Source organism: Triticum aestivum, chromosome 3B, assembly GCF_018294505.1.
Source record: "Triticum aestivum cultivar Chinese Spring chromosome 3B, IWGSC CS RefSeq v2.1, whole genome shotgun sequence".
Taxonomy (NCBI): domain Eukaryota; kingdom Viridiplantae; phylum Streptophyta; class Magnoliopsida; order Poales; family Poaceae; genus Triticum; species Triticum aestivum.
Window position 1 is genome coordinate 459,245,827 of NC_057801.1, and position 20,650 is coordinate 459,266,476.

Sequence of the window (20,650 nt, forward strand, 5' to 3'; positions counted from 1 at the left end):
CTTCCAGCATGGACCGCATCATGATCAAACTGCCATGGTCTTCCTAATAGCAACTGGCACGCATCCATCGGCACAACATCACAATCCACCTTGTCAACATAATCTCCAACATCAAATGTCACACGTACCTTGTGTGTAATTTTTAATTTGCCGGAGTTATATAACCACTCCACGTGATGCGGTTGCGGGTGCCGCCATATGGATAAACCCAATTCTTTCACAAGATCTTTGCTGATGGCATTGGTAAAACTGCCACCATCAATTATCATCTTGCAAGCATGATTCTTGATCTTACACTGTGTTTTAAAAACACTCCACCGCTGTCCCTTTGCACCGCAATCATCTTTCACCTTCTCCACCAAAAGATTCAGCCCCTCTATCGGTCCATCATTTTTTTCCTTTATATCTTCTTGCTCTTCTCTTCTTTTCAGCAAACGACTTTTCCAATCTGGAACAAATACATCTGTTGGCATTGGAGTAAAACAAAATCGTTGGCCCTTCCATGATAGCGAGTAAGTATTCTTCTTGGCATTCCGAACAGCCTCGACACGCGTGCACCATGGGTTCCCAAGTAGCAGATGGCACGACACCATGGGCACTGGACAAACGTGATAAAATTCCGCACAACAATATTTCCCCAAATCAAAAATTAGCAAAATTCGATGAGTAATTTTGATGTCACCTTTGAACCACTTCAATGTGTACGGTCTTCAAGAGGTGCCATCTTCAGCCCCAATTTTTCCACCACTTCGATGCTCACCATGTTGACCGCGGAACCTTCATCGATCGTCAAATTGACACACCGTTCCTTCACGACGCAACGTGTGTGAAAAAGGACAACCTTGCCAATGCCTTCCTCCTCCATCAATACGTTCCTGCTCAACGCATCCATACTCGCCTCCATAGACGATATTGCAAACTAAATCGCCGTGACTAACCTTAGCTCTGAATACCACTTGATGAGGCACAAACTAGCGAGACACTAATTCGCGCGCGTAGACTGCCCGATCTTTCACGGCGATACTCGATCAACACCTCGTCTCCCTGTTCCTCCTCGTAACCTCCCAGAACAATTTTCACCTGTGTACGAAAATACACAAACGAAAATAATGACCCCCTCGGATCAGCACATAGGCGTCGATGTGATGATCAACCCTCCGTTGCTAGTAAATTTCCACGATGGGAAAAATCACAGATAATACACAAGATATGGTCGCGCGTAACTCGAACATTTTTTTGTATATCTCATATTCGGAATAAAACTCAAAACTGATCTGTTTACACGGCCGAAGCCTTTGCCTTATATATGCAACACCGTATTGCCACCCTGGCCTATAAAGATAAAAAAAAAGAAACTAAATCTTACCTACTACGTAAACTAACCCCACAAGATCTGGACTCCTCACGTTTCTGTTTTACATTGCTGGACAACTCACGTTGCTTCTCCTTTCCTATAAAACAAAAGTGTGACTATAACTCTTGACACGTATCAAATAAAAGAACAAGACTCATGTACTAATATGGATCAGAACTGAGCCTATTAAAATTGTACGTGGAGGAGTTCGGAAATTCGAAATTATATCATCTGACTGCGGTTCCTCTTGACTCGTGCAACGTGTCGTCTCTGATTTGCACTGCTTGTGTATCCATCTTCTTTGTTGCACATTAATATGTGGCACACCATTTGTTTTACGTACATTGTGTGTCATATATTCAAGAAACTCGACACGTTTAGTAGGCACCAAATAAACCTGGGTTGGTTTTCTTGTACTACTGATCCATGATCCACATATTTGACGCAACACACCATCTTTTCCTTGATGAAATTCAGCTGCATGCACAATATTATTTTCCATGACTTTTCCATGACTTGATTTCTTAACTGGTTCAACATCATTAACGTCAACAATCGATGGTGCCATGTGTGTATCAGATGGCCTCACCAGGAAGAGGGAGTTGGCGGAGAAGGTAGCTGCAATGGTGGGCGACCCCCCATTTACTGTCATCATGAACGAGGGGAGGATTAACCCTGCCAGCACACTGAGGGCTAGGGTTTTTGTTGATGTAAATGTACCACTGGTGCGGTTTGTCCACATAACTCTGAAGGAGAGGAAGAAATATAGTATGTACTATGAGAAGCTCCCGGATTTTTGTTTCGCGTGTGGGCTGATGGGGCACCTTGCGGATGAATGCGGCGATGGGGTGCACGACCCGAGAACCTTTGGATGGGACGAGTGGCTGATCTGGGAGCCGGAGGTACCAGGGGGCCAGCCTTTCGCTGGAAGTGGTAGGGGAGATGGAGGAAGGGGAGATGGAGGAGGCAGAAGAAGGGGTAGGACAGGAGGAAGAGATGGTGGAGGTGCAGTGGGGGGGAGAGGTTTTGAAGGAGAAAGAGGAAGGGGTGGCGGCCCTAGTGTGCCGCAGGGGATGGAGGAGGATGATCCTGTGTTTCCTGCTGAAATGAGGGGTGGAAAAGGGGCCAGGAAGAGACTAGTAGCTGCTGATGGTTCGCTCAATATCAGGGGACAGAAGCTGCAGAACATGGGAGGCAGGGTGGCGGGCACGGTCATGCTGTTGGAAGGTAATACCTCGTCAACCAAGCCTGATGCAGTGGCTACAACCCCTGAGAAGAATCACATTATCAAGAAGAGGAGACAGGGGGGAGAAGACGGTGAATGTTCAGAAATTTATGAAGAGGCGGCCTCCCTTGAGGACCGCCGGGCCAAATGAGGATACTCTGCTGGAACTGTCGCGGGATTGGCGATCCTGCGACAGTGCGTGAGCTCCGCGATCTTGCGGAGGCTAGTGCGTCGTCGGTTCTTTGCATCGTGGAGACTCAGATTGCAAAAAATCGAGTGGAAGGTTTGGCGGCTTCATTAGGTTTTCGAAGTAGTTTTGCAGTAGCTAGCAGTGGGAGGAGTGGAGGTTTATGTTTTTTCTAGAAATCAGATGTTGATCTTGTAATAAAAAACTTTTCGCAGTACCATATCGACTGATGGGTCTCTGAACCAGGTTGCGAGCAATGGCACCTCACATGCTTTTATGGGGAGGCAAACAGGAGTTCGAGACACAAAACCTGGGATACCATGAGAAGACTGAGGGGGGAAAGCACTCTACCTTGGGTTTGCATAGGAGATTTCAATGAAATTCTACGTCAATATGAACAGATGGGGCCAAATACTCACGATAATTCACAAATCGCGGGGTTCAGAGAAGCTGTAGACGTCTGTGGTTTATTGGATCTAGGCTATAAAGGTTTGGACTGGACGTTCGAGAAGCGGGTGACAGGTGGTGAATATTGTAGAGTCTGTTTAGACCGAGCTTTGGCGTCTCCGAGCTGGTCAAATATATTCCCATTTGCAAGTCTGGAACACTTGACAGCAACTAAAAGTGATCATACTCCCATCTTATTGATGACAGACATGGAGGTGGGTACAACAAGAATGGATACCAGAAAACTTTTTCGGTATGAATGAGCGTGGGAAACGGATGACAGGTTCAAGGACGCAGTGTATGCAGCGTGGAATGGTGACGCCCCTGCTGGGTCAGTTGCGGAGCTGGCCAACAAACTCCACAATGTATCTACGGCACTGACGCAATGGGGCAGGCAAACTTTTGGCTCTGTCCGTGTCGAGCTGCGGTCTTTGCGGCGTCAGCTCGCTTTGCTCCGGGAGGCCCCGGGGCGAACGGGCCCTAGTCCGGAAGAGAAAAGGATTGAAGATCGCATGATAGAACTATCATATAGGGAAGAGATCATGGCAAGGCAGTGATCCCGGATCACTTGGCTGACGGAAGGTGATAAAAACACAGAGAGTTTTCAGAGGAAAGCGAGTGCGAGAAGGGCGAAGAATAACATAACACAATTAAACCGAGAGGATGGGACTGTTTGCAATGACAGGAATGAGTTATCTAGTATGACAACTGAATTTTATTCTAATCTCTATACCTCGGAGGGCACCATTGGCATGGAAGAGGTTCTTTCTCACATACCAGTACGGGTTGATGGCAATATGAATGCAAAACTGAATGCAGTTTACAGCAAAGAGGAAGTAAAGAAGCCCCTTTTCAAATGTTTCCGACAAAAGCACCTGGCCCGGATGGCTTTCCCGTGCACTTTTTTCAGAAGCATTGGGAGTTGTGTGGTGATGAAGTCACAAGGATGATTATCCGAGTGCTTGATGGAGTTGATTCACCGGAGGAGATAAATAATATGTTCATCGTTTTGATTCCCAAGATTGCTAGTCCAAAAGTTTTAGGACAATTTCGGCCTATAAGCCTTTGTACTGTAATCTACAAGATTGCTTCAAAGGTTTTAGCTAACCGGCTGAAATATATTTTCCCCAGTATCGTCTCCGAAGAGCAGTCAGCTTTCGTTCCTAGACGCCTCATTACGGATAATTTCATAACAGCGTATGAATGTTTGCACTACATGAAAACTAGAAGGGTGAAGGGTAATAGATTTTGTGCGCTAAAGCTCGATATGATGAAGGCTTATGACCGTTTGGAGTGGTCGTATCTAAAGGCAGTAATGCTTAAGATGGGTTTTAGTCCCAGATTCACTGAAACTATAATGAGGTGCGTAACATCGGTATCCTTTTCAGTCCTCTTTAATGGTGGGAGTTTGGATGTTTTTAGGCCATCTCGGGGTCTACGGCAGGGAGACCCAATATCGCCGTATCTTTTTCTGCTGGCTGCTGAGGGTTTATCATGCTTGTTAAAGGCAAAAGGAGTGGTGCGGGGCATAGAAGTTGCACCTGGTGCCCCGGTGGTTAATCATCTACTTTTTGCAAACGATAGTTTACTCTTCTTTGAAGCCACCGATGCTAGTGCTGTACAAGTCATGGAGATACTCACAAAATACTGCAATGCGTCTGGCCAACAAATAAATGTAGACAAGTCATCCATATTCTTCAGCAAGGGTGTGGCAGATGCTACGAAGGGCTCAATCAAACAGATTCCGAATATTTTTAACGAATCTTTAACATAGAAGTATCTTGGTTTACCTTCAGATGTAGGAAGAGCAAAAGAAGGGTCCTTTAAATACTTAAAGGATAGAATCTGGAAATGGATACAAGGATGGATGGAGAAGTGTTTGTCAATGGGAGGAAAATAAGTCCTAATTAAATCGGTGGCACAATCCATTCTCACTTATTCGATGGCATGTTTTAAGCTCCCACGTGGTTTATGTGAGCACATTAACAGCATAATCCGGAAGTTTTGGTGGGGGGGGGGGGGTAAGAATGGAGAAAGGAAAACAACTTGGGTGTCGTGGAATACAATGACAAAACCCAAGTTCATGGGAGGACTCGGCTTTAGAGATGTGGAGCTTTTTAACTTGGCGCTTCTTGCCCGACAAGTTTGGAGACTGTTACAGGAACCAGAAACGCTAAGTGCGCGAGTACTCAGAGCCCGCTATTATCCTGGAGCTAACATTTTAGACACCACCTTGGGCACGGCCCCCTCCCAGGTCTGGCGATCGCTTTTGGAAGGACGGGATGTTCTTTCCTTGGGCCTCATCAAGAGGATCGGGTCAGGTGCGAGCACCCGAATCTGGAGTGACAACTGGCTGCCGCGAGATTTTAAGCTCCGGCCGATCTGCGCAAGAACAAACGACCCACCTATGATGGTTGATGAGCTTATCGACCCAGTAACACATTCTTGGGATAGGCAAACTCTCATGGATCATTTCATTACTCCGGATGTGGATGTGATTCTTAATATACCTATCAGCACCCGGTTACAGGAGGATTTCTGGGCGTGGCACTATGATCGACGGGGTGTTTTTTCAGTAAAATCAGCATATAGAATGATCACTGCTATTAAGGCGCAGAGAGAGGACTGGTTAGAGCATCGGACGGGACACTCAAATGTTGTTGCAGATAGGAGATCATGGACACAGTTGTGGAAAGCGCAAGTCCCATCCAAAATACGAGTGTTTGTATGGCGGCTCGCACATACATCGATCCCTACAGGACAGGTCCGATTCGAGAGGAATATGACGGACAACCCAATATGCTCTATCTGTAATGCAGTGGAGGACTCATGGCGCCACTCGCTTCTTAGTTGCAGTATGGCCAAATGCGTTTGGGCTCTAGGAGATGAAGAACTCCTGGAACATGTGCTATCAAACCAAAATGAGGATGCAAGGCTATGATTGTTCTGGTTGTTTGAGTCCACAAGTCAGCATGATCTTGCTCGAGTTCTAGTGACCATGTGGGCGATATGGTGGGCGCGGAGAAAGCCCATTCACGACAATGAATTCCAGAGCCCACTGTCCACGATGTGCTTCATTAAGAGGTATTTGAAAGAGCTAGAGATTGTTGTTGTCCGTTTGCCACAGAAACACACAGGTGCCATTCATCGGCCACAGCCAGGAAATGGTCACCACCGTTAGGTAATGCAGCAAAGATGAATTGCGATGGTGGGCTATCTACTTTGGGAGACAAAGGGGCTGCCGCGGTTGTTTGCAGAGACAAGTCAGGCACATATCTGGGAGCCTCGGCTGTTGTTTTTGAAGGCTTGCTCGATCCGGCAAGTCTGGAAGCGAAAGCATGCAGCGAGGCGCTAGCCCTCGTGCAAGACCTAAATCTGAACGACTTGGAGATTGATTCGGATTGTCAGGAAGTAATCTCAAACATAGGGTCACCTACTTACGCACCGATCATCAGGGAGATAGAGTTCAGTAGGAACCTTTTTTCTTCTGTTATTTTTCGTTTCGAGCATAGAGAAAATAATTTTGAGGCCCACTCGCTAGCTAAAGGAGTTGCGTCTCTGGCGGTGGGTCGCCACGTGTGGCTAGGGGTTTTGCCCGACATTGCTTGTATTCCTCGATTTTTAAGTTCTGAATAAAGCCCCTAGTTACCTTCAAAAAAAAAACCAGGCCCGGTGGAGAAAACCAAACACGCCCCTAGCAATAGCAGTCTAGCAGTTTCTCAAAAAAAAAAAAAAACTAGCAGTCTAGCAGCAACAGGTCCCTTGTGCACACGCACGGCCAGCGCCTCGCCGATGCTTTCGCGAACCCAAATCAGTGACGCCGACGGCACGACCGCCGGAGGTCGCCACGACCACAACTGCACTCTGCGCTTCCATATAACTGAACAAGTTAACCGAGCCTCACCTTTTCACAGCACGACATGCCTTGCCGCCGCACCCCGTCGAGCCGTCAAACACCCACGCTGACCGCCGCCGCCGCCGCCCACCCAAATCTTCCGCCGAGCCCCGCCCACCGCCAGCAATGGAGGCCCGCCTCCTCAAGACCCGACCGCTCCACGCCATCTTCTCAGACGCCACCATCTCCCGCTTCGCACGCAACCTGTTCGACGCGGTGCCGCGCCCGACCCCGGCGTTCTGCAGCACCTTCCTCTCCGCGCTCTCCAGGAGCTCCTCCCACCAGGACCTCCTCCAAGCCTTCTCGTCGATTCATCTCAAGGGCGCCGACGTCCCGTCCGGCTGCGTCCCGCTTGTTTTCAAGTCGTGCGCGCTCACCGCTTCGTCCTGCCAGGGCAGGCAGGTGCACTGCCATGCTCTTGTCCGTGGGCTGCTTGGGGATGTCTTTGTGCTGACAGCTCTGGTGGATTTCTATGCCAAGAATGGAGACATGGAGTCTGCCGTCAGTGTCTTTGACGAGATGCCGGTGAAGGATCCGATACCGATAAACTGTTTGATCACCGGATATTCGAAATCTGGTGATGTGGGTAAGGCCAGGAGGCTATTTGACGGTATGGAGAGGAGGACATCCGCTTCGTGGAATTCGATGATCGCCTGTTATGCTCATGGTGGGGAATTCCGGGAAGCATTGATGTTGTTTGATCGGATGCTGAGTGAGGGTGCAAGACCAAACGCTATCACCATCACGTCAGTGTTTTCGATATGCGCCAAGTCTGGCGATCTTGATACTGGCAAGCGTGTAAGGGCTCTGATCGGTGAGGAGGACTTGCAGAACGTGATAGTGCACACTGCTTTGATGGAAATGTATGTAAAGTGTCGGGCTATCGACGACGCACGTCGGGAGTTTGACCAGATGTCAGAGAGAGATGTCGTGGCATGGAGCACCATGATTGCAGGTTATGCGCAGAATGGCAGGCCACTCGAATCTCTTGAACTGTTTGAGAGGATGAAGGCAACCGATTGCAGGCCAAATGAAGTGACACTTGTTGGTGTGCTATCCGCGTGTGCGCAGTTGGGTTCTGATGAATTGGTTGAGCAGATTGGGAACTATGCTGAGAACCAGAGGCTACCACTTACGAGTTACCTAGGATCTGCGCTAATCGACATGTACACCAGGTGCGGGCATGTTGGAAGGGCCCGGAATGTCTTCAGCCGGATGGAACAAAAAGGGGTCATCACATGGAACTCCATGATCAGAGGCCTAGCAATGAATGGCTTCGCAGAAGATGCGATCAGCCTGTATGAAAATATGGCGGAAAATGGAGTCCAGCCCAATGAGATCACCTTCGTCGCGCTGCTAGCAGCATGCACGCATGCTGGCTTGGTAGACCAAGGTATGGCATTCTTCGAAGAGATGAAGAGAGAACACCATGTTTCCCCTCAAGTGGAGCACTGTGCATGCATAGTGGACCTCCTGTGCAAATCCGGCAGACTGTGGGAGGCGTACAAGTTCATCTGCGACATGGAAGTCGAACCAAACGCAGTGATCTGGACCACGCTGCTCAGTTCCTGCAGAGCCCATGCTGATGTTGAGCTTGCAAAGCTTGCCGCGAGCAAGCTCCTCACAGTGGAGCCTGACAACTCCTCAATCTACGTCCTCCTGTCCAATATCTATGCCGATGCCGGCCTCTGGGGCGATGTGAGGGAGATCAGGGACCTGATGAGGAGCAAGAACGTGCAGAAGCTGTCTGCCTACAGTTGGATAAAGCTTGATGGTGAAGTGCACAAGTTCCTGGTGCAAGACACATACCACCCAAAATCAGCTGAGATTTACGACGTCATCCACGGCTTGGGGTTGCTCCTAGACCGCGCCGACTCTGATCCAGACCTGCTAGTTTCAGAGCTCTGTTGAACCTTTATTTTTCAAAGCTGAGAGCTCTGTTTTTTTGGAAGGAACACAAAGCATTCCATTGATTAGACGAGCTGGACTTGCCAGCAGACAAGTTCTTTTACATATCTTGGAAAGGTATCAAGCCAAATCTGATAGATTCTCAATTCCATACATACACTATAAGTAGCTAAAGAGTGTGCAGAAATATTACAAAACCAGTGAGCAAGTTCCTACCTTACACGACTGAAAAGCTGATTGCATCACATTTTTTTTTCTGACAGAGGTTGCATCATATGCAGTTGGAATTAGTATATGATCTCATATGCAGTCATATCCCTTCTCTTTGACTAGCTTCGTTTCTTTCAAATCACAATAACCACAAGAATATAAACTTCCAGACATTTTGCCTGCTCTATTTTCAGAATATCCTCCATCACTGAGGTGGCATTTGGGCAATTGATAAGTTTCATATGACACTTCCAAAAAAGCAGTTCTCCAAATAACCTTACAAACTTGCACTTTAGGAAGCCATAACCGTGACAAATTTGCACTTTAGAAAGCAATGACCTCCGCCTTCGTCTAATTAACAACATATTGGGCATAGTGTATCTGCTACAATTCCTCTTTTCCGCAGTTTCATTCTTAGACGTACGCTATTACGGGTTAGTGGTCATAAAAGGTGAAAGATTATGCTGGGCAGGGGTAAAAAGTCCACAGTTTCTTCCAAAATACGCTCTCCCTTTGAACACTATCACTTGATGACGAAGCTACATCGTGTGCAGAGTTCCTGGCTTGGTTGTCCAAGCTGGTGTATCTTCAGCACCTTCCTGGATCGGAATTTGGAGAGTGACATGTACATCTTCATTAAAAGTCGATCGGAGCTGTTGTATATCCGCTGTGCTAGAGGTAGGGTCAATCAAATCTGAAACCTTAGCAAAAATATGGCTGCCTTTGCTGAGATGTTACACTGGTTTTGTGCAATTAGTTGCCCGCGCAACCCACATTCTTTCCCCTCCTTTTTATTTTATCCTGATTTCTAGAAAATGTTAAATACTCCCTCCGTCCGGAAATACTTGTCCTAAAAATGGATAAAATGGATGTATATAACTAAAATAAGTCTAGATACAACCATTTCTAGGACAAATATTTTCAGTATCCATTTCTAGGACAAGTATTTCCGGACAGAGGGAGTAATTCTTATTCCCTCTGTCCCAAAAAAATATAAGACGTTTTTAACACTACACTAGTGTCACAAATGTTCTTATATTATGGGATGAAGGGAGTAGATGTTAGTAATAATATGTCATGTGACTTGTAAAAAACATCCAATAATATAACCATTTGTGACCTACACTAAAAAAAATGGCAAGATTCATACCAATTGGATAGCATGCACATGATATATTTGTCTTTTTTGTAGAGTTCACAAGATGTTATATTTTGTTATGAGTTTCTGCAGATGCACATTATATGTCATAACTTATATCCATGAAATATTTCAGGATTTGTGGGAACTCCAAAATAAAAATATATAGAGAGAATATGCACAGCCAAATTTACTTTCCGATGCTTCCATCTCCTACTCTCCATATAGTTCCACTTTTCAGCACGTGTACTCCCTTCAAAATACTTCTTTTTTTCACCTTACCTTCAAAATACTTCTCCAACATTTTCGCAAAAAAAAAAGAAAAAAAAAAACTTCTCCAACAGTATGAAACCACCGCTCTTGTAATTCGATTCGATACTCTTTGTTTCACGAGTGTTGGGCCTTCCTTTCTGGGGCCTGGCCCGGTGCCCCGGTGAAGAGATTTGCCTAGAACTTGCCTATTTTTGTTTTTGGTAACCGTAGATTCGCCTCCTATAAGCAGCCCAATTCCCGGCTACAGCGCGAGGCACAGATTGGCAGATTCCCTTTTCGCCTTCCCCTGAGCCCGATCGAGCAAGCCAATGGAGAAGCAAGCCGACAAGGCCGCGGCGCCGGTCGACGACGGCATCCACGAGGAGTCGCCGGCCTCCGCCCAGAACGGGAGGCCCGGATCCGAGCCGGCGGCCGCACCCGAGGTGGAGGTGCAGCTCTTCCGGCGGGGCCGGGGGCCGGTGGCCGTGTTCCGGTCACCCCTGGGCGGGTACACGCAGGACCAGCTGGAGGTGGGGGACATCCTGGAGAAGCACGGCCTCAAGTGCGTCTTCGCCTTCGACGCCGCCTCCCGCGCACGCGGCGTCGCCATCCGATTCAACCCCCGCAACGGCCGCTCCCTCCTCCCCTACGCCGCCGACTCCACCATCTTCCTCGACGGCGAGCCCAAGGTAAGTCGCGATTCCCAGTCCCCTGTGAAATTTCGCGCAGTTTGTCTGCTGTGATGTCCGCCAGGTCTACTCATAGTTAGCAAGTCTTCATGTGCCGTGTTTGTCTCTTTGGTGATTTAGGATCCTTTGCTGAAGCCCATCACCAAGGTGATGCTCACTGTCTGCGCCATGACAGTGGTAGCTGCGGTGATACTGAAGGAGGCGAAGATGCCCGAGTGGCTTAAGGGAACCAAGCTAGGCAACCTGAAATTCCCACCGTGGGTGCTGGCTTGCATGGTCATTGTGTTCATGAGGCTCCGGAAGAGAACCAGGGATGTCATGAAGAAGATTGGCTGGTCCTCCTGAGAAGGTAGCAACAGTTTCACTCTTTGGTCCTCTGTTTTACTGTCAAAACTGATGCTACTCAGTAAATGAATTGTAATAGGTATAACATGTAGGCCGATAGACAGTGACAATATCGGCCATAGAATGCAATTATGCTTTAGAGTTCTGCCCTAGATTATCAGTGATAGTATCAACTAGATGTTGTGCCTGTGCAGTTTGAGATCTGGTACAAAGCAAAAATACTCAAATGCTTCTGATTAAAAAGAAAAATGAAGTATCCATCCTTAGTTACCCCTAATTACCACTCATTTCATGCCAAAATGTAAGGCATGCACACATTCCAAGATATAGGTTACACTGACCATTGGACCAACGACACATGGTTTTATATGACACAAAAACAGGAAGTCACCCTAGCTCTTCTTTTTTCTTTGACAACAAGGAAGTGACCTAGCTCAATTGGTTGGGGTAGTGGAGTCGAGAGTCCTATGTCTAATTATTGGTCCGCCTTAACCTCAAATTGCGTGTGCACCTTATATTTTGGGGTGGAACGCTAAGAAAAACAGCTTCATGTTGAGAATAGCCTGGGCATCATTCATGATTCTGTGTATTTCTGCTACAAAATTGATGTCGTTCCTTGACTAACTATGGGATGCTATGTGCTTCAACAGTTCAACTTCGTATTTTCATATTTGGTTATCTGAAATTAAGTTTGTCTTGGTTCTTCCATGGAATTTTAACCTAGACGCACTTGACAGGTTACTAATGGCAAGCACACTTTTGGCCCCTCCTTCCAGTTTGCCGTCAATGTTGGAGATGTACTGGGCAGTGACATACTACATGTAAATGTTCAGAACAAATGCATCTTATAGATCACTTATATTTGACCTTATGTTTAGCATATACACGACGCGGTTTGCCAGTGTGGCATTTTTGCTTGTAGCAAGTGTGCATGAATAAATGTAGCCGAACAAACTGGTGTGCACTCTGTTTCTGTGAAGATTTTGTTCACTGACCCTTGATGGTGCTTTAACGAGAAATTTAACTGCTAAATTATTTCTTCTCTCCTCTATCAGTGCTAAATTCAGTTATCAAAATTCTATCTGCCTGTATCATGGCTTGCTTTGCTGCCTGGCCTGCCGAAGATCACGAAGCTCTGGCGTGGGATGCCAGCTGCGGCTGTACACCTGCCAGTTTGGCATTTTGGCCGATATAGCTTTCTTGTTCTCGCTGGATTCCCCTGATTGGCCATATCATATGCTCAGGCAAACTCGTGGCACCACAGCTTAGCGTCCTTTCTTATTTACTTGAGACATGATCAAAGCCGGATGTACCAAGATGTGCCATGGTACCTGAACTATATATATGTTGAATCTTCCCAGCCTCTCTCCACCCAATAGGAACGCGCTCAAAACCAGATCATCCTGTGAACTCTTTTTCCTTTTGAACTATATTAGTTTGTGGCGGGATGCAGGGAGGAAAATATCTCTACTCTTATTCTTGCAGATGGATCTGAGTGCTACCTTTGAATCATTGATTGCGAATGGATCATCAAAATTGCACGGGAACAGTTACAAAAGAAAATCACCAGTAATCCCTACAGGAGCACGCTCCATGCTTGAAATGGTGAAACCTATTCCTATCTCTCATAACAATCTCCCTGTCGAAGACCTTAGATATCATCTTGGTATAATCATGGCAGTCTTTGCACACTCTCAAGTTCTTCACGATCCTAATCACCGTGCCTTCTGGCAACGTGATAAGACCGAAGGCGAGGGCAAGCTTCTCACTGTGCAAGGAGATCGCACTTTCTTTCTCCTCTTCCTCGATATCGAACAGTACCTCTTTTGTGTTTGCGGCGTACCCTTGCAACCTCAGCTTATGGCTCATACCTGCAAGCATGGTCTCGATATCCTTGTATCTGGGGTGAGACTTGCTCCCGACGAAGAACTCATGCACCTTGCCATCAACCTCAATGGCACTACACCCAGGCACCTTTTTCACTCCCTTAGACTTCATCATGTTCCGAACTTTGCTGACGCCCTTCCAGTTGTGCGACTCCGCGTATATATTAGACAGCAACACGTGAGCCGCATCATTTTTGGACTCAATCTTCATGAGCTTGTACATTGCGTGTTTGCCCAGATCGACGTTGTTGTGAATCCGAGAAGCGTTGAGTAGCGCTCCCCAGACACCTTCATGTGGCTCCACTGGCATAGAATTGATGAAGTTGACAGCATCATCCAGACGCCCTGCTCGACCATACAAATCAACCATGCAGCCGTAGTGCTCAAGCCAAGGCTCAACTTTGTGCTTATCCTTCATCGAATCAAAGCATGCTCGTCCCTCTTCTACCAACCCAGCCACAGAGCATCCACGGAGCACCGCGACAAATGTGACACCATTAGGCTCCATGCCCGCGCTCTCCATACGCTTGAACAGCTCAAGACACTCCTCCCCCATGCCATTCATCGCGAGGCCACTCAGCGCGCTGGTCCAGGTGTAGATGTTCCTTTCGCTCATGCTCTCGAACACCTCCATCGCCATCGTGACAACCCCACACTTGGAATACATATCCACCAAAGCAGTGCCCAGTGTGACCGACACCCGCATCCCACGGCTGCACACATAGGAGTGCACCCAGATGCCACGTTCTAGTGCACCCATCTGTGCACAGGCAGTGAGCACTGACACCAGCGTCGCCTCACCGACAGAAATCCCAGCCTTCTGCATTTCGTCGAACAGCCCCAAGGCTTCCCTTGCCTTGCCCACGCGCACATAACCTGTGAGCATGGCGTTCCAGGCGACATGGTCCCGCTGCGGCATTCTGTCAAACAGCTCGCGCGCAGTGTCAACATCGCCTCCGGCTGAGAGAGCGCCCAACATTGCAGTGACGCACACCACGTCCGGGCTCACGATCTCCGCGAAGGCGGCCCGCACGGCGCCCACGTCCCCCACCGCCGCGTACATGGATACGGCGCCGCTCTGGACGTGCAGGTCCGCTGCATGGCCGTGGCGGAACGCCGCCGCGTGCACGGAGCCAGCGAGCAGGCACACGGCAACATCGGTGGGCACGGGCGTCGCCGAGGAGGCGGCGGCGGCCAGGGAGGTCGCGGCGCGGACGAGGAAGGTGAACGAGTAGTGGTCGGGCGCGAGGGGGAGCTCGCGGAAGGCCGCAAAGGCGAGGCGGGGGCATGGTCCGCGGGCGAGGGCGCGGAGGAGGCCGTTGTGGGCGAGTAGCGTGGCCGGGCGCTGGGGCAGGAGGAGGCGCGCGTAGGAGAGGTGGTCGGAGGAGGCGAGGGAGGCGACGAAGTCGGCGCGGTGGGAGGGAGAGGCGAGGCGGCCCGAGACGAGGAGGTGCGCGTGGATCTCGCGGAGGCGGGACTGGGAGGAGGAGGCCCCGACGAGGGACGGGAGCAGCGTGGCGGAGTCGCGGAGTCGTGCCGCCATCTTGTTCGGACTGTGATTTCAGACATGGAGCGGGAGCACATATATTGTGTGGATTTGTTTGTCATGGGTTCGCTCATAGATTTTCAGTTTGTAAAATGTACGAGTACATGCAGCATAATATACGTACGTACGTACTGTACATAATAGAAGTATATTTTTGGCACATGGTGTCGTGGTATTCTCGCGACATATGCCGGGGGTGGCTTATCATAGATGGGGATAGAAAAACGTTGCGGGCTCTAGAAGCGGGAGTAGGCGAGACCTCGGATGGCGACGAGTCTTACTCAGGTTCGGGACTTTCCGTGGAGATAACACCCCTAAGGCCTTGTACAATGGGAGGTGTTTAGGGGAGGTGCTTAGAGAAATAAACCAGACTTTTCTTAAGCACCAGTGATTATTTGTACAAGATAGACGCTTAGCTAAGCGTCTCTCCTGTAGAAATAGGCAGCGATGCTTTGAAAAACCCGGTTTATTTTTTTAAGCATCTCTCTAAGCACCTCCCATTGTACAAGGCCTAATCATGCTCTGTGGGGCCTCCGCATGATGACTATCGTCAATAGAGTGGCTACAAGAGTGCTCCTCGAGCTGTTCGTCTAGAGGAAGAAGGGCAAGGCTAGCTCTCTTCTCTCGTAGCTATGGTGTGGAGGGACTAAAGTCTGAACCCCTTGCATGGGTGAGCCTGGGGGATTTATATAGGCCTACGCCCACGGGTACAAAGGTAATTTGGCCGGATGGCAGGTCCCGGATGTCAGTGTCTATGGAGGCCGGGTTCTCCGCCGGCTGCTGGGTCCCCCCTTTTTAGCCGGCTGCTGAGGAACCGGCCGACAGGTGGGGCCCGCCGCCTATGGGTCCCATTGACGGCTCTTCACTGTTACGCCGTACGAGCTGACGGAGGCCACGCCGGGAGCGCCATGGCTACAGTGCCGCATCGTGCGGGTCGGCGGCCGCCTAGCGGCGCTCACTGTAGCCATGCATCCGGGATTCAGGGGAGGCATGGCGCACTGTAGCCACGCGCCCAGCTTGTCTCTTGGTCGGGCTCAGACTCCGAGGGAGGGGACAGGCTGCCTGCTAGGAGCCGGCCCGTGTCCTCGCCTTCTGGAGCACGCTATCTTCTTGGGGTCTGCCGCCTTCTAGGAAGCAGCCCTCTGGTTGCAGCCACGTGCTTGGGGTCCGTCGCCCTCTAGGAAGCGGCCCTCTAGTTCCGTCCGGCCTGAGAGGCCGGCCTTGCGACCAGTCGGACTGAGGGGCTTGATCAGTCCCGATGTCTTGAAATGTGGTTAAGTGTTGATTAGGCTACCCGAGGTCTATCCCCCCGACAGTAGTCCCCGAAACTGGTGAGGTTCTACGGCTTCAGCAGTCGAAGGGCCTCAACAGTTTCCCCTTCTAGAGATCCCATTGACGGCTCTTCACTGTTACGCCGTACGAGCTGACGGAGGCCACGCCGGGAGCGCCATGGCTACAGTGCCGCATCGTGCGGGCCGGCGGCCGCCTAGCGGCGCTCACTGTAGCCATGCATCCGGGATTCAGGGGAGGCATGGAGCTCTGTAGCCACGCGCCCAGCTTGTCTCTTGGTTGGGCTCAGACTCCGAGGGAAGGGACGGGCCGCCTGCTAGGAGCCGGCCCGTGTCCTCGCCTTCTGGAGCATGCTGTCTTCTTGGGGTCTGCCGCCTTCTAGGAAGTAGCCCTCTGGTTGCAGCCGCGTGCTTGGGGTTCGTCGCCCTCTAGGAAGCGGCCCTCTGGTTTCGTCCGGCCTAAGAGGCCGGCCTTGCGACCAGTCGGACTGAGGGGCTTGATCAGTCCCGATGTCTTGAAATGTGGTTAAGTGTTGATTAGGCTACCCGAGGTCTATCCCCCCAACATGTTGGGGAACGTTGCAGAAAATAAAAAATTTCCTACGATTTCACCAAGATCCATCTATGAGTTCATCTAACCAACGAGTGAAAGGAGAGATGCATCTACATACCACTTTGTAGATCGCGAGCGGAAGCGTTCAAAAGAACGGGGTTGAAGTAATCGTTCTCGTCGTGATCCTATCACCGGAGATCCTAGCGCCGAACGGACGGCACCTCCGCGTTCAACACACGTACGGTCAGCGTGACGTCTCCTCCGTCTTGATCCAGCAAGGGGAAGGAGAGGTTGATGAAGATCCAGCAGCACGACGGCGTGGTGGTGGATGCAGCAGAACTCCGGCAGGGCTTCGCCAAGCTGCTGCGGGAGGAGGACGAGGTGTAGCAGGGGGAGGGAGGCGCCAAGACTTGGGGTACTCTTGCCCTCCCCCTTGCCCTCCTTTATATAGGCCCCCAGGGGGGGCGCCGGCCCTGGGAGATGCAATCTCCCAAGGGGACGGCGGCCAGGGGGGGTGGAGTGCCCCCCAAGGCAAGTGGTGCGCACCCCCCACCTAGGGTTTCCAACCCTAGGCGCAGGGGGGCCAAGGGGGGCGCACCAGCCCACTAGGGGATGGTTCCCCTCCCACTTCAGCCCACGGGGCCCTCCGGGATAGGTGGCCCCACCTGGTGGACCCCCGGGACCCTTCCGGTGGTCCCGGTACAATACTGGGTGACCCCGAAACTTTCCCGATGGCCGAAACAACACTTCCTATATAGTTTTCTTTCCCTCCGGACCATTCCGGAACTCCTCGTGACGTCCGGGATCTCATCCGGGACTCCGAACAACATTCGGTTTGCTGCATACTCATATTCATACAACCCTAGCGTCACCGAACCTTAAGTGTGTAGACCCTACGGGTTCGGGAGACATGTAGACATGACCGAGACGGCTCTCCGGTCAATAACCAACAGCGGGATCTGGATACCCATGTTGGCTCCCACATACTCCTCGATGATCTCATCGGATGAACCACGATGTCGAGGATTCAAGCAACCCCGTATACTATTCCCTTTGTCGGACGGTATGTTACTTGCCCGAGACTCGATCGTCGGTATCCCAATACCTCCTTCAGTCTCGTTACCGGCAAGTCACTTTACTCGTACCGTAATGCATGATCCCGTGACCAGACACTTGGTCACTTTGAGCTCATTATGATGATGCACTACCGAGTGGGCCCAGTGATACCTCTCCGTAATACGGAGTGACAAATCCCAATCTCGATCCATGTCAACCCAACAGATACTTTCGGAGATACCTGTAATGCACCTTTATAGTCACCCAGTTACGTTGTGACATTTGGTACACCCAAAGCACTCCTACGGTATCCGGGAGTTACACGATCTCATGGTCTAAGGAAGAGATACTTGACATTGGAAAAGCTCTAGCAAAACGAACTACACGATCTTATGCTATGCTTAGGATTGGGTCTTGTCCATCACATCATTCTCCTAATGATGTGATCCCGTTGTCAATGACATCTAATGTCCATAGTCAGGAAACCATGACTATCTATTGACCAACGAGCTAGTCAACTAGAGGCTTACTAGGGACGTATTGTGGTCTATGTATTCACACGTGTATTATGATTTCCGGATAATACAATTATAGCATGAATAAAAGACAATTATCATGAACAAGGAAATATAATAATAATCCTTTTTATTATTGCCTCTAGGGCATATTTCCAACAGTCTCCCACTTGCACTAGAGTCAATAATTGTAACGCCCCGAGTTCGATGCGCCAGGTGTCTGCCAGTTATTCGCCGTCGTTGCCATGTCATTTGCTTGCGTGTTGCATCTTATAATGTCATCATGTGCATTTCATTTTGCATACGTGTTCGTCTCATGCATCCGAGCCTTTTCCCCGTTGTCCGTTTTGCAATCCGGCGCTCCTATGCCCTCCGGCGTTTCCCTTTTCGTCTCCTGTTGTGAGTGGGTGTTGAACTTTCTCGGAATGGCCCGAGGCTTGCCAAGCGGCCTTGGTATAGCACCGGTAGACCGCCTGTCAAGTTTCGTGCCATTTGGAGTCCGTTTGATACTCCAACGGTTAACCGGATAACCGTAAAGCCTCCTTCTCTTTGCAGCCCAACACCCCTTCCAAAGTGGCCCAAAACCCATCTAACTCCCCTCCATGCTCTCGGTCGTTCGATCACGATCGTGTGGGCGAAAACCGCTCCTCATTTGGACTCTCCTAGCTCCCTCTACCTATAAAACTAGCCCCTCCCCCGAAAATCTTGGGCAAACCCTAGATCAAACTCCACCCGCCGCCGCCGGACAAAAATCCGGGCAGCAGACATGTCCAGCCGCCGCCCACCGGCGAATCAGAGGCCGCCGTGTGGCCTCCCGCCGCCGCCGCGGCCCGCCCAGGCCCGCGCGGCCGCCCAGGCCCGCGCGGCCGCCCGAGCGCCCCGTGCCCCGCCGCCGCTCGCCCCGCTCACCCCCGCCGCCGGCGAGCCTCCGCCCCGCTGCCGGCTCCGCCCTCCGCCGCGGTACGCCGCCGCCGCCGAAGCGCCTCCTGCCGCGGGGCTCCGCCGCCCTTCCCCGCGGCCGCTGCCTCCCCATCGGCCCCGGGCACCGCCGCCGCCTCCTCGGCTCCGGTCGCCGCCGCCGGCCGGCCGCCGCGCCACCCCGCGCCCCGGTCGCCGCGCCTCCCGCGCCACCCCGCCGTGGCCTCCTCCGCCGCCGGCCTCGCCTCCGGCCGGATCCGGGCCGGACACGGCCGGATCCGCCCGGCCCCGCTGTCCCCGGCCCTGTCCCTGACATCTCCGGCGAACCTCGAAATCCGCGCCACCGTTGACTTCTCCCGGAGGTGAAAATCCCACTAAGTCCCGAATCTGTGTAAATTTCATGCCATATTCGTCATGCCGTATCTCTGCATCCGTAGATTCGTTTCGTGCGTGTAATATGTCAAATTGTTCGCCTCAACGTGTACATCATTTCGTTCCATTGCATCATATTCATTTGAGGTCATCTTGATGCCTGAATCATTGTTATAAGAGTGCTTCATGATGTTTTCTGCTGTCTGTTAACAGAACGAGCTCTTTTGTCATTTTTGCCATGATTGATGTGTGCATCCTATGAGGTTGATGTCTTCATGTGTTTTGAACTATGCCATGTCTTCTTTACAGTGGTGTATGCCATGAATTTTTGTGATCAATGTGGTGACTAGCACAAGCATGCAAACTAGGCATCGTGATGTTGCTGATTTTATTACCTGTTCTGCTGTTATTTTGATACCATGTAAACTTGAGGCTACAGAGAGATCCATGCATATTTTGAGATACTTCAGTAAGGGTGTTTTGAACATGTGGTTATTGTCTATTCATTCATGCCCTTTGTTGCAATTATGGGGTAGTCTAGCATGTCATTTGAGTGCTCTACTTTTGCTTCAAAATGTTTTCTGGCAGATTGTTTACATGTTATTCAATGTGGCCAAGCTTGCTATAGTTGATCCTTGCATGCTATGGACTTGTTCTTGACTTGGTTTATTTCACAAACATGTCTTCTTGATGATGCTGTGCTTATATTGTCATGCAATGACTTGTGGTGAGTGAATCGAGCTTGTTAAGTAGGGTTCATGATGTTGCTGTTTTGCTAGGCTGAATCTGTTATTTCGTGATGCCATATAAACATGTTGCTACTAATCATTCTATGCATAATCTAGAGATGTTCTGTAAACATGTT

The 20,650-nt window shown here is 50.1% G+C and overlaps 3 protein-coding genes across 3 annotated transcripts; 2 read left to right on the forward strand and 1 right to left on the reverse strand.

Moving 5' to 3' along the window:
* Nucleotides 1–6,948: 6,948 nt before the first annotated feature.
* Nucleotides 6,949–10,068, forward strand: LOC123070349 (pentatricopeptide repeat-containing protein At1g08070, chloroplastic). The gene is made up of 2 exons (XM_044493510.1): nucleotides 6,949–9,133; nucleotides 9,781–10,068. Exon 1 carries the CDS (start codon nucleotides 7,235–7,237, stop codon nucleotides 9,017–9,019), a length of 1,785 nt encoding a protein of 594 aa, XP_044349445.1. The 5' UTR covers nucleotides 6,949–7,234; the 3' UTR covers nucleotides 9,020–9,133; nucleotides 9,781–10,068.
* A 798-nt stretch (nucleotides 10,069–10,866) lies between these two features.
* LOC123070350 (uncharacterized) lies at nucleotides 10,867–12,689 on the forward strand. Its single transcript, XM_044493511.1, has 3 exons — nucleotides 10,867–11,305; nucleotides 11,426–11,654; nucleotides 12,388–12,689. Exons 1-2 carry the CDS (start codon nucleotides 10,946–10,948, stop codon nucleotides 11,648–11,650), a joined length of 585 nt encoding a protein of 194 aa, XP_044349446.1. The 5' UTR covers nucleotides 10,867–10,945; the 3' UTR covers nucleotides 11,651–11,654; nucleotides 12,388–12,689.
* A 142-nt stretch (nucleotides 12,690–12,831) lies between these two features.
* On the reverse strand, nucleotides 12,832–15,194 carry LOC123070348 (putative pentatricopeptide repeat-containing protein At5g40405). The gene has a single exon (XM_044493509.1). The coding sequence runs from the start codon at nucleotides 15,077–15,079 to the stop codon at nucleotides 13,214–13,216; it is 1,866 nt and encodes a 621-aa protein (XP_044349444.1). The 5' UTR covers nucleotides 15,080–15,194; the 3' UTR covers nucleotides 12,832–13,213.
* Nucleotides 15,195–20,650: the final 5,456 nt, after the last annotated feature.

Coding starts and splice junctions, on each gene's coding strand:
- LOC123070349 (XM_044493510.1), top strand. CDS start 7,235: ATGGAGGCCCGCCTCCTCAAGACCCGACCGCTCCACGCCATCTTCTCA.
- LOC123070350 (XM_044493511.1), top strand. CDS start 10,946: ATGGAGAAGCAAGCCGACAAGGCCGCGGCGCCGGTCGACGACGGCATC. Junction 11,306..11,425: donor TCCTCGACGGCGAGCCCAAG/GTAAGTCGCGAT, acceptor TTGGTGATTTAG/GATCCTTTGCTGAAGCCCAT.
- LOC123070348 (XM_044493509.1), bottom strand. CDS start 15,079: ATGGCGGCACGACTCCGCGACTCCGCCACGCTGCTCCCGTCCCTCGTC.